Source organism: Lolium rigidum, chromosome 6 (assembly GCF_022539505.1).
Source record: "Lolium rigidum isolate FL_2022 chromosome 6, APGP_CSIRO_Lrig_0.1, whole genome shotgun sequence".
NCBI lineage: Eukaryota > Viridiplantae > Streptophyta > Magnoliopsida > Poales > Poaceae > Lolium > Lolium rigidum.
In genome coordinates, this window is record NC_061513.1 from 136,622,683 (window position 1) to 136,635,551 (window position 12,869).

A 12,869-nucleotide genomic window follows, 5' to 3' on the forward strand; every position below is an offset into this window, starting at 1 on the left:
CTGGCCACGGCATCGAGGTGGCCTCCATGCGGGAGAAGACGATGAGGACGAGCCTCCCAGATTTTTTTTAAGCGAAGGGGTAAGCTGGGCTGGCGTTGGGCCGCTGTTTGGTGATGGTGTTGGGCTGGTTGGTGGGCTGCGTCGGCTTGGCTAGGTCCAGGTGGCCAGGTAAGGCCTTTCTCCCCTTTTCTTTTTTTTCTGTTTTTATTTTCTGTTTTCAAATTCTATTTTAAATATTGGTTTAAATTTAAATTTGAATCTTTTTCTATGTTGCAGGTATTTCTTAATTGAATAATACAAGGAATAGCCCAAGATTCATCATCCACTTTGATAATGTATTATAAAATTTAATGTGCGTACTACAACATTGGTTTAGTTGTTATTATTGGGATTTGTATTCAAATATCCATATGGACATGAATTTGACTATTATCTTTAAGAATGTTAAAAATTGTTTTCCATATGATAGTTTTATTACTTAGTGATATATGGAGTTTTGTTGGTATTACTTTGTATGAAACAATCCCAAAGTAATACTTATTAATGAATTTCAATCAGGGGTGACTTAATGGCATAAGTTCATGTGTTAAAATATCTTTAAGGATTTGACCTCCTATTTGAAAAGGTTGTCACTTGCCTATTATTTTATGTGCATAACTATGTGCTAATGAATTGTATTAATTCTATCTTGAATGCCCTAGGGTGAACATTATTCTCAACATAGTTTGGTTTTGACTTATGAGGATAAGTGGTTGATCACACATATGATTTTAATTATGGTATTTAATACTAGGTTAATCTTAGGTTCATAATTGAAACATAAGATGTAGTTTGTGAGCAATCCTAGGGTTCTAATGAGATTCACCTAATGGCAATTGGTTTGACTCTCAACTATGGCCTGGTTTGTATTATGATCACCATAGTGATACATAAACTAGGGTTGAGGTATACTTCTAGTTTGTAGAGTTGGGATGACACCATATTGCACTTGCTAGGGTTTAATCTCCCCTAACCATGGTAATATGGGTATTTGCTTGATTGTTTCTGTTCTCCTTTAATTACTAAGGACTTGAGAATTGGTTTTATCTTATACCAATAGATTTCTATTACATTCTTAATCTATTGTTAAAGTAACTAAAGTTGTTGTAGTTCTTTTTTATAGTTAACTTTGGTCATATGGATGGATGGTTTCTCACCATATTAAGTATGGAGTTTTACTCTAAGGTTTCCTGATGTTCTTTAATTGGGGAATAGGTGGAATATAAATGTGGTAGGATTCTACTTATGATCACCAAGTGGTTCACAAGTTAAGGTTAGGATATAAGCCTGGATTTGATTACTAGTGATCTTCCTATAATTTCATGTGATGAATGATATCTACTTATCTGATTAGGGTTTAACTTATCCTCACATAACTCAAGAGCATGATCATGGTTAAACATGATCAACTTATTCTTGATATCATTTCCTCAAGTTCTTGGGTTTATGATCATCACTCAATTTATAATGATCAAGGTTTGGCTTCCTAAGGTATCTCTCTCGAGTTAAGTTTCTCATTTCTAAGATCACGTATTGTCTTGATCAACTAAATATAGATTTTCTTTTATAGTTTCTGGAATAGACATAGTTATGGTTGTCTCAATAATTTATATCCCAGGAGATTGCCTGAGATAATTACTTAGGGTTTTACTCAAGGAATGATGGTTTAACCATTTTGATATTTGAATAAATCTCTCCCTTGAATCCAAGTGTTTTCTCAACTAACTTGAGTGTAACACCAGATCTGGAGCTCTCTTATATAGGAATGGATTATTCTAGGGTTTATGGTGTACTCCTAATATTTGTTTAAGTAGCTAAGCTAAATATTCAATTGTCTAACTTAATTGAATTAGTTTCCTCCTTACTTTATCAATTCATGGATATCATCTTATTCCATGTGATATTAGGTTATCTCACCACTCCAAGGAAAATGGTTTTCAACCTAATACTTTAGTTCAATAATAGTCCTTGAGTCTTAAATAGGTAAAGCTAAGATTGGTATGAATGGTCTCACTCATTTGGGAAGGGCTTTAATTCTAACCTGAGGTTAGGCTTTATAGAGATTGATGTGATCATCAATGTCTTTGTTAAATATAAATGGTTTATCTCTCTAGGAATTGTCTTGGATAATATCCTAGGGTTTCTCTTGAAGATAATGTTTTGAATACTTGGATGCATATCCAAGGTTTAGCTTAAGGTTTGTTATTGCTTCTCTAATAATTATAGTAGATCTCTCACCTCTCTAGGTTTGATGTATAACTATTTGGAATAGAGAATAATGTGTATTTCTAGAGTTGATCTCCTTGTCATGTTTCCCAGAATGAATTAAAAGAAATACCATGAGGTTCATGGTAGGATCATGGATTAGTTTAAAACATGGAGAAGATAAGGGAAGAATGGTTTCTCCATTTTATTCTTACTTGGTTTGTAATTGAACAGATGTTCATATGTTATGACAAGGATTACCATCTTATAATCTTTTATAAGATCAATTAAGCAATTGATCATTGAGTAAAATGTTGTTGTGTTAATTATTAGTTCCATTTGATCTAACCCCTTAGATCAAATTCATCTCTACCCAAAACAAGGTTTCAGCAAAGTCACATTGAGGTTTATAGCGCTTGACTTGATGAGCTACTTCAATTCCACCAAGGTCAAGTGAAACTTCAGTTACTGTGACTGTTTTACTTTAAAGCGCGAACATTCCCCAGATTTTCTATGCATGAATGCAATGCACACATCTGTTTCCTCTGTTTTTGTAACCCCAATACCTGGGATATTACACTCACCTAACCAGATCATGACATCTGGAGGCAGCAACTCATCTCCTGAGGACAATCAAATTGTAAACTTTCAGCGGCAAGGTATGAAAGTTTGTAAAAACTAAACAATGTACCGCATATTTTCATATAAAAGAGAATCATTTCATATCTCTTATTTCGGAGACATTGACAACATCCGACGGTAGTAAGAGAAAGAGAGGTGGACGCGGACCTACCATGGGCCATGGACTACATGAGTACGGAAGAAGACATGGTGGCAATAAGATGCCAATTGAATTCTCTCGCTGGTGTCGGGAGACCCAAGGATTATATCCAGTCGGCAAAGCTGAGCAGTGAGGTTGGTATTCACATCCGTGAGAAAATGCCGCTTGCAACACACTGGACACAGTACAAGAAAGATGACACTCTCAAACATGTCATTCCTCATGCTATAAATACAGTAGCGGTGAGTCCTGTACAATCTTGGTTTAACCTAATTAGTATGCTACATGATCAACTATCTAAGAATCTACTGATTAATGCATCACTATTTTGCGAGGAAAGTTTAGTATGGACAAAAATGATGAGGTGGCTCAAGATGTGTGCACTGATATGCTGCAAGTTAGTATTCGGCAGTTCCGATATAGGCTTAAAAAGGAGTATTGGCCGAAAATTAAAAATCTCACACTGGAGCAAGCATATCTGAAGAAGCCAGGTCATGTAGAAGAGAAAAGCTGGAAAAAACTGGTGAAGAGATGGTTTGATGAGAAGTATCAGGTACATAAACGTTATTCCTTTCAATAACAGCTACTGAATTCTTACATTTCTCTGATGTGGATAAATAAAATGCATGTACTGAACATAGGTAGTGTGTGTAAAAAATGGAAAGAACAGAGAAGCCGTGAAACAGCTTCCATACCACCGGATCTCGAAGCTATGTTGCTCACTCGGGAACTTATAGTAAGTGTTCCGAATTTCCCCATACAGTTCATACTTCGTCATACACAGTGTACAATGGTAATGTGCATTCTACATTTTTTCAAGCGAAGGCTAAGCAGCAGGAAGAAGAAACCTCTCCAATTGAATTTTTTAGAATCACACACACTAACAAGGATAACATTATGAGTGCTGAAGCAAAAAGTGCATATGTAAGAAATAGTTCATATTACCACAATATAATATAATCCAGTTTTGTATGTTGTCCATGCAATGATTGTAATCTTTATGCAGGATAAAATGCTGGCAAAAAAAAAGGCGCCACGCAATGAAGATGAACCTGATTTGACTGATTTGCAAATTGTTCAGCTAGTTCTGAGCGAGAAAAGCCCATCCACCACCTGCAACAGCACATTCCTACCAAGATTGGGTGTCGCAACAAGTTCCAGGAAGTCTTCTGTCTCAGCTACACGCATCCGAGAGCTACAACAAAGACTGGCAGATCAAGAGCAGAACTCCATACAGGCAGCTGAAAGGTACCACAGTGAGATGCGAGCAAGACTCGCAAGAACAAGATCAAAAATTTGAAGAGATCAGGAAGAAGCAGGAGGAAGAACTTGAAGCTATGAAGAAAGCCCAAGAAGAAAAGACTCTGGCTTATGAAAAGAGGCAGAGAGAATTGGATGCCGTGCTTAATTTGCTCTTGAGGACATCCCAGCCACCATCCATGTCTGAATCCCAGGGCAAGCCGATCTATTGCACCACCGTCCTACAACATTATTAATCATAGGTCTTTTAATTTCTTTGTGTTCCAATTGTAATTTTTCTTATGAATCTTTCGGTCTCGTGAGAGACATATATACTTCTTGTGCCACCATTTATGCATGATATTTATTGTCTATTTTTTGATATTTCGCCAGTTTTTTTGTTTCCCAAATTTCGCAAATATTTCAAATGCTCTCAAATTTTGTCAAATTCAAAAGGTGACGCAAAATGTCACAACGTCACTATTAAATGAAACCACGTGGCACCAATTTCTGGTCCCACTTGTCAGAATTTGTGGGTCCCACCGATCAAGCATTATTGGGACTCATATGTCGGCAACAACCTGGTCCCACTTGTCTGAATTTTGTGGATCCCACCGGTCAGAATATTGTGGGTCCAGCTTTTCATAATATTTTGTGGGTCCCACCATGTCAGCGCCGTCGGACCATGTTGTCAGAACCCAAATGGGACCCACATGTAAGGCCACGTATGCTTTTTTTGGACCAATCAGAAACTTCCCAAGATTTAGATATTGACGAAAGTTGCAATTTTTCGTGACAAACCTGTCTGTTAACAATCAACCTTCGATGTTGACGAATTTGCAGGTCGTCACCATCAAACATTTGACATTGACGAAAAAATGCATACCGTCACCCCCGATATTTTATGACGGAGCTTCCTTGACGAACCCCATGACGATCAAATTTCGTCACCGCGAAGTAATCCTTGACGAAAACTGGCCTTCAAATGACGAAAGTGATTTGTCAAAAAAAAGGTTTTCCTTTGTAGTGTTTGCAGGAATGACACTATTCTTTTAATAAAAGAAGATTCACTCTACTCTGTGGGTTATCTACCCATGTACCCATTGTTTTTGAACTTTGGCCTTCTTCAGCAGTCGGAGCACAAGGAGATTTTTATGGCGACAGGTAAACAAGTAGAGCCATCAGTTAAGGAGGTTTCTAGCTCCCTACAAATTGAACTGGCTCTTCTTTTTTCCATCGTTTTTATACTCGCTGCTCACCTTTTAGCTTTCCCTCTCCCTTGTATTGCTATTTTGTCGGTCGATTATCAGGCCATTGTTGTTGTTGTTGTTGTATATTGCATCTGTGTGTACATTGCCCCCGCTGAAAGGCTAGCTTAAAACACCTCAAGTTATTTGAGCTTAATAATCATAACGACTCGAAATCACCCTTCTAAGCTCCTTTGCCCTTTTCATATGTGCCCGAATAGAGATTGGTTTACCACTTATGAACCTGCTGCTGGTTCTGTTTTGATGGGTGATAACTCACCATGTCAGATAGAAGGCAAAGGCTCTATTCGGATCAAGATGTTTGACGGCACAATCAGAACTTTCACGGATGTTCGATACATTCCGAAGATGAAGAGAAATCTTATCTCGCTAAGTGCCCTTGATGATAAGGGGTACAAGTATTCAGGTGGAGGTGGAGTCCTGAAGGTCACCAAAGGTTCTCTTGTTGTAATGAAGGGTGACATAAAGAAGGGATACACCATGCACTTCAGTTTCATTTCGTTATCATCAGAGTTATTTGTTAAAATTTAAGTTCTCCTTGTTGGGTTGCATTTATATTTATTATGTAGAGGCCGTGTGTAAACTATTTTGTCTTTATTGTTGGATGTCACATTTGAGTTGGTAAAATTATCCCATTGAAGAAAGAAACCTAATTTTCCGCTGTCACCCTTGGAGTCCTTCAAAATCTTGAGTGATAGCTATCTGGAAGCCATCATAGGTTTCATCTATAAACAACACCAAATGACCTTCACCTTTCTTCTTTGTAAACTATTTCTTTTATTCTTCACTTCTGCATACTTATATATTTTTGGGTGTACGGTTCCGTTCTTTGCAAGAAAGACTCAATCCTTTGTGTTGGATTTGATATCTTTTTGGTCATTTTTTTATGAAGGGCTTAATCCTTGATGCCTTTTGGGAGATGTTACCTTTCATACATGGCAAAGGCGGATACAATCGGCTTTGGGCCCCCATCGGCCGACGAAGAAACGGACACCAAGGACATATGCTCCACCAACCAACACAACAACGAAAAAAGTGTCGAAGCCTAAAATTCAAATTGTCGTGGAAAAAGATCTTCTTCGTGTTGTGGCGACCTTGTATCCTATATGGACGAGCAAAATTTAGCATCACCCGCCAAGAGGCTCAAGGAAACCTCGGCAGGCTCCTGAAAGGAGCACGGAAGGTGACTGGCCGAAAGTGCAGAGTGGTATTTCTTATAGCCCAACAAACATGCCAATAATAGTAGGCATATCAAAACTTCGCTTGAGGTGCTTTCTATTTTATCTGCAAATAGGAGGGAAGACATTAAGAGAGATTGCAGTCATTTACTATACCACATCATTCAAAATGGAGCAACTTCGAACAAGAGAACCGTATATGAGTATTAACATCGTTCATAACTTGTGAAAGGGTGTGACTGGTAAAAGGAATTTGACGAAATTGGCAGGCTCTCTACCTATTCACCAAGATAGGGGAAAAATACAAAAGCTTATGCACATATTAGAAAGATCAACACGAGTTATATCTCACAAAGTAGAAGCAATAGCTCGGATGGTAAGATGCTTGTTCACGTTTGATGTCCAAATTTAATTTGTCAGGGAGTGGCTCTGCCATTCAAATGGTCCCTGCTAACATTTTAAGTGCACATGGCGGGAGCAAGTTTAACAATCCTTTCAGGGATATCAAACCTTTTGGAGTGTCATCTTTTTTTTTGTTTCTATATCGAGTCTCTTTTGCTCCTTTTGTAGTGAGATACTAGCATGTTTTATAATAATATATATGAACACAAGTGAGAAGCGAAACAACAAATTCAAAGAATAAGAGATTTTGCTTACACAGTTTTTGTCTCTTCAAGTGGAAAGAGCGTGCATCCCCTGCAATATTTGAACGGAAATTCTCATTAGCAGATGAATTATAAATTTTCTGAAATTTATTGTTGTCAGAATGATCCTATGTAAAGGTAAGAGGGAGTTGCGAAGAATATTCTACATCTCTAGTTCGTACTTTTGTTCCTTCCAAAATATGGTTAGAAATTTTTGTTATGTGATGTTTGCTGCCTAATAAGAGTAATAGTTGAGTAAGAAGTCTTTCTTTCACATGCGTTGGAGAAAGACCCGGGACTTACTGGCTAGCACATGAGGTGGTGTGCTAGGCAGCCCGAGTTCACCGCTTGCTTAATAAAATACCATGGTGGTTCCTTCCTCCGGTCCCTCTGTTACTCTTTTTTTCTACGGTGTGTTTTATGGTATTTTGTTCGTGGTGTGCTAGGCAGCCCGAGCTCGAGCCTCAACACTCGCTTAATAAAATACCACAGTGATTCCTCCCTCAAGTTAGTCGGTTGATCTTGTTTTTTTACGTGTGTTGCATGGTATTCTGTTCGTAATGGGTCTGAACTCATACGAATTGAACTGTAAATTGTTTACTATAGTCACTCTGTTCCTAAATATAAGAGGTTTTGATAGTCCAATCTAAACTCTCAAAATTTCTTATATTTAGAAACAGATCGGTCGTACATCAACGTGGAGAAAATTTGTGCCCAGGCACTTGTGCCCTGGTTATCTAAAAAAAGGTTCTCCCAGTTTTCACATATGTTTGAACGGCTAACACTTATGTGCCACAATTTAACATTTCATTAGCTAGTAGATCGGTATCAACTACTCCCTCCGATCTCTTTTAATTGACTAGGATTTTTATACTAAATCTGAGTCAATTAAATAGGATTGGAAGGAGTAGTTTTGAAGACTCAACTGTATACTACCAGCTTGGCACTGACAGGGAACACCCTATCAAACTGACGGGGGTTGCTATCCTATGCCGTCCTGTACTGACCGTCTGACTCGGTAAGCCGCCAAGCGGAGTCAGAATGCAAACATTCAAAATTACATACTCCCTCCGTCCATAAATAGATGCCTGAGGTTTGTTGAAATCTGGATGTATCTAGATACTAAATAGTGTTTAGATACATCCAGATTTAGAAAAATCTCAGACATCTATTTATGGACAGAGGTAGTACTTGAATATGCAGATATGCTAGTATTTGAATATGTCTGTCTTAATGAACTATTTCTACAAGCATATGGGTCGTAATCAAGCGTGCCGGTCTACCAATGGCAGCATAGCTTTACTACCGGTCAACGCAGGCTACCACTACCAGCACGCAAGACTTGGAGTCGCAACACGCAACGCAAGCGCGCGGAAGGTCATGTTCATGATCAGCACTCAGCAGCCACCACGGCGAAGACGCGCGCGCGCGTGGTTCGGCGAGCAAATTCCAGTTCGTGCACAGAAGTCATGTACTAGATAGGAGATTACTGAAAGGAGGAAATCACGTACCGCACTGGCGCTCGTCGGCGCCATCGTCGCAGACGCAGGCGAACCCCGTCCCGCCGTGCTCCTCGATGCGGCCGTATCTGCACCGCCCGCCGGACTGTTCGCACGCGCCGCACTGCTGGGAGTTGGCGTCGTAGTGCATCTCGAACCCGGCGCTCAGCACCTCGCCGAGCGACGGGTTGGCCGCCAGACGATGCGCGCTGCTCAGCAGCACCGGCGTCGTCACCGCCTTCTCGCACCCGTGCCCGTACGCTTTGCCGGTGACCCCGTCATCGGGGAGGACGTACCAGGTGTCGCTCTGGTCCGGGCAGCCGTCGAGCTTCACGGCGGAGGGCCGGGGTAGCTTGGCCTTGCAGTTGTAGAGCACGGTGAGGTTGGAGTTGGAACGCGTGAGCTGTAGCCAGGAGTTGGGGTCGGGGGAGAGGTTGAAGGTGAGCCGCGGGCAGGTCGTGTTCCACGCGTCGCCGTCGGCGAGGGCGACGGTGCGATTGGGGTAGTCGATGCGCAGGACCCTGTACTGGTGGAACTGGTGGTCGAGGATCGGGGTGTTGTCCTGGCAGGATATGCCGAGGCCCGGGTAGCCGCAGTTGGGACCTGAGTTGGCGAGCCAGAACGGGTAGGCGATGGTCTGCCCGCCGCAGGTGGCGTCGCTGCAGGAAGCGGTGTAGGCTTCGGCTGCGGCGAAGAGGAGCACAACGGCCGGGAGGAGCAGGTGACGCATGGTATGCTGGACTATGGGGGGAGGAGGAAGAAGAGACCAAAAGGGAAGAGGAATGCCAGTTTATGCAGGGGTCGATGAGAAGATGTGCCATGGCAGACGACCGAGAGAGTAATAAGGCAGTCGTGCTGAGAGGATTTGGTTGCTTCGGTGGTTCCATTGGATGTGGAAATTTGGTGTCATACGACCATGAGTCAACGGAGCTGCTAATCCATTCGACGACCTTTCCTCTCGTTCAATTCCATGATTCCAAATTACAATATTACCTGTCGCTTTCTGCACGATGGTGACTTGCTGTCACGAGTTTACGATCCAACGTTAGAAAATTTCCTATTAGGCTTTGCATCTAGCCATGAATCCCATGATCAGTATCCCAGGATCAATATAAATATTGGTAGCTAGAACAACATTTGTATTTTTTGGAGGGTCTGCCATGGCACCCATGGCACCCCCAGTGACTAGATGACAAATAAAACCAACTCCCTCCATGTTCTAAACATAAGATGTTTTGAGAGTTTATTTTGAACTCTTGAACCATTTATTTTAGGAATAAAGGTTATACTCCCAGCATCAAGTAATATGGATCGGAGAGAGTAATTTATTTCCCTTTTCTTTGCCATGGTTTATCTTTTTGAGAAGCCATAGACAACCAGACAAGCGCCCCTCCTCCTCTAACCTAGCCGCGCCTCCTCCTCTAACCTAGCCGCCGCCTCCTCCTCTCCCGCCCCCTTCCCGGGCGGCGGCGGAGGATCTACCCGTCCCGCTCCGAGCAGCCGCCCCCGGATCGCCGCACCTCAGCCGCCGCTGCTGCCGGCCTCGGCCTCGGCCCCGGCCTTTGTGGTGACCCGGCATACCACTGCATGGTGTAGTATGCAAGTCTGATATAACACCAATGAAACACCGTTCCACGAGTATTATATCGCTCAGAGTGGTACAACAGAAACATATGCGGGTCCAAGGCATGTCTATAGAATTACAACATTGACTCTGTTACATAAGATCATCAAAGCCTCCTACTTTACAATGAGGTAAATTGCAGATAAACTCCAGAAGAACGACTCATAGTCTAGACTTATCACGAACTCTATTTGTAGAGTATTTAACTAGCTACAGAGGCTATGAATAGATTCTAGCTAAATAGGAGCTAGGTTTAGGAAGCTTGTTCCCTTCTATGGCTAAACTAGGTTTTCTCCTTGATGGATGTGGTATCTGGCTCCTCTGACAGGGTCCTGTCTCTTGAAGTAGTTGTCGACTCCTCGGTCTTAGAGTTGCACTGTAGATCCTCCTCCGATGCCTCCATATCTAAGCAGGGGATTTAAGAGTGGGATGAGTACGAGCGTACTCAACAAGTTCATTATAGGAAAGAGGTGTTTAATGCACTAGCTACAGCATTAGACCAGAAAGTCTAATACCAATGCAGGTTTTCATAATCATTTCTTCAAGAGATTGCTTTTATTCAGAAGAACTATGTCCGTCAGCCTTCACCGGTTTACTAGAACTTCATGGAGCTCCTTTCCGGCCGCGTTCGCAGTTCCATATCCCGGAACAGGGAGTGACAGGTCACGGTTCTTTACACTCTGCAGAGGTGTGTTGCTTTACCCATAAGAGATCTTAACCTTGGTGCCAACCGGGCAATTGTTCCCGTCCACACTTCCTTTGGTGTGAGGCCCGGTATAAGGTCTAGCCAATCATGTTCCTCCGCTACCTCGAACACCCACCCTTTGTTGCATGCCCCGACCCTGGGTCCACGTCGGTCCCATTATTCCTGTAGATTTCAAGGTGGACCCCGACCACGACAACAGTGCTGGGCTCTACCATACACTCCTACGCCGGTAGCTGCAACCCATCCTAGACCGCAATACCGTGGGGACTTAGGACTCCCCAGCCTCACCGCTTGCTCCTTCGGGCGACAAGTGTACTACGGACAATGCCGTGGGGACTTAGGACTCCCCAGCCTCACCGCTTGCCCCCTTGGATCACAAGTGTACTACGGTAAAGCGCATCCGTTGATGAACGAGAGGTGGAAACACTTTTGACTACTCCGTCCCACTCCGGATCTTATGGTTAACACGGGTATTACGGCACAAGAATCATCGGCGACATTTGTTGTTTAATCCTAGATGGATATAAACCCGTGCAATGGAACCTCCACCATATCAACACAATCCATGGTTCCATTGCCCACCACATAGTCATATTCATAGTTATGAAAGTAGTGGTTTTGATTTTTATGCAATAGTGATAACCATCGTACTTTGCAATTAATTTGATAGAAATACTCAAATGACATGAGCAAGCGATGAACTTGCCTTTCTTGACTGCAAGATTATGCAGGCAAGGTCTTCGGTACGCAATAACTCCAAATTCTGAAATAGCATCATCGTCCGGTAAGGACGATGTTTGAAAGATTGGCAAGGATGCAATAATGCATAAGAATGAGATGCAATCGTTCTAAACGTGACCTAACCCCGATGATTTAGGATCAGTAAGTTGTAATGATTGGTTCAGGGTGTGTTGCACTTTTAGAGTGATTCACATACAAGGTTCTTATTCAGGTGTGATTACTTGGTATCATGAACAGGTAGATAATAAAGCACAGTAATCAATTGAGCACACAAAGAATGATAATTGGCATAATGTTAACATGTAAAGAACAGTTGTCGGTTTTAGTACTATATGGCATGGTTAATGATTACTTGTTATATTCTTCAAAAGAATAACTTTTGAAGAACATGTTCTTTAATAAAGAACAAGTATGATAATTAGGGTTGTGGAGTTCTATGGTTTACTATGGTTTCAACTAATTTCTGGAGTAAGGTTTAGATGGATCCAAACAAGGTTGGATTCATCAATACTTAAGGCTGGTAAGGCTGAGTTAAGCTTAGGCATCCTAAGCAAGTATTTTTACATGGTTGCTATCAAGGTTGATTCATCTGACTGGTGATTACTAGCTAGGGTTTATAGGTCCTTATAAGCAGGGTTGGTGATGCTTCTTTATTTACTTCAAAAGAATAACTTTTGAAGAACATACTTCTTAAATAATAAGAAGTATATCAATTAGGGTTGAGGTGGTCTAGGTTTTACTGTTGGTTCTATTAAGTAAGGTTTAATTGGCTACTAAATAGGAGGGTGGATAAGTATCCAACACTAATAAGGTTTAGTGGAGTATGGTTATGGAATGCTCAAGATTTGGTATGATTGCTCCTAAGGTTCATCACATTGGTGTGATGATAAATATGGATATTTAAAGTTGTTGCCTCTAAGTATAGGAACTAGTGTTGGTCCTATT

General features: G+C 41.5%; 1 protein-coding gene across 1 annotated transcript; it reads right to left on the minus strand.

The window, feature by feature from the left end:
• Window positions 1-6,568: 6,568 nt before the first annotated feature.
• LOC124665016 (LEAF RUST 10 DISEASE-RESISTANCE LOCUS RECEPTOR-LIKE PROTEIN KINASE-like 2.7) lies at window positions 6,569-9,643 on the minus strand. The gene is made up of 3 exons (XM_047202414.1): window positions 8,866-9,643; window positions 7,368-7,406; window positions 6,569-6,816 (listed from the first exon to the last, which is right to left on the minus strand). Exons 1-3 carry the CDS (start codon window positions 9,581-9,583, stop codon window positions 6,635-6,637), a joined length of 939 nt encoding a protein of 312 aa, XP_047058370.1. The 5' UTR covers window positions 9,584-9,643; the 3' UTR covers window positions 6,569-6,634.
• Window positions 9,644-12,869: the final 3,226 nt, after the last annotated feature.

Coding starts and splice junctions, on each gene's coding strand:
- LOC124665016 (XM_047202414.1), bottom strand. CDS start 9,583: ATGCGTCACCTGCTCCTCCCGGCCGTTGTGCTCCTCTTCGCCGCAGCC. Junction 7,407..8,865: donor CGCCGACGAGCGCCAGTGCG/GTACGTGATTTC, acceptor CAAATATTGCAG/GGGATGCACGCTCTTTCCAC. Junction 6,817..7,367: donor CTTGAAGAGACAAAAACTGT/GTAAGCAAAATC, acceptor TCCTATTTGCAG/ATAAAATAGAAAGCACCTCA.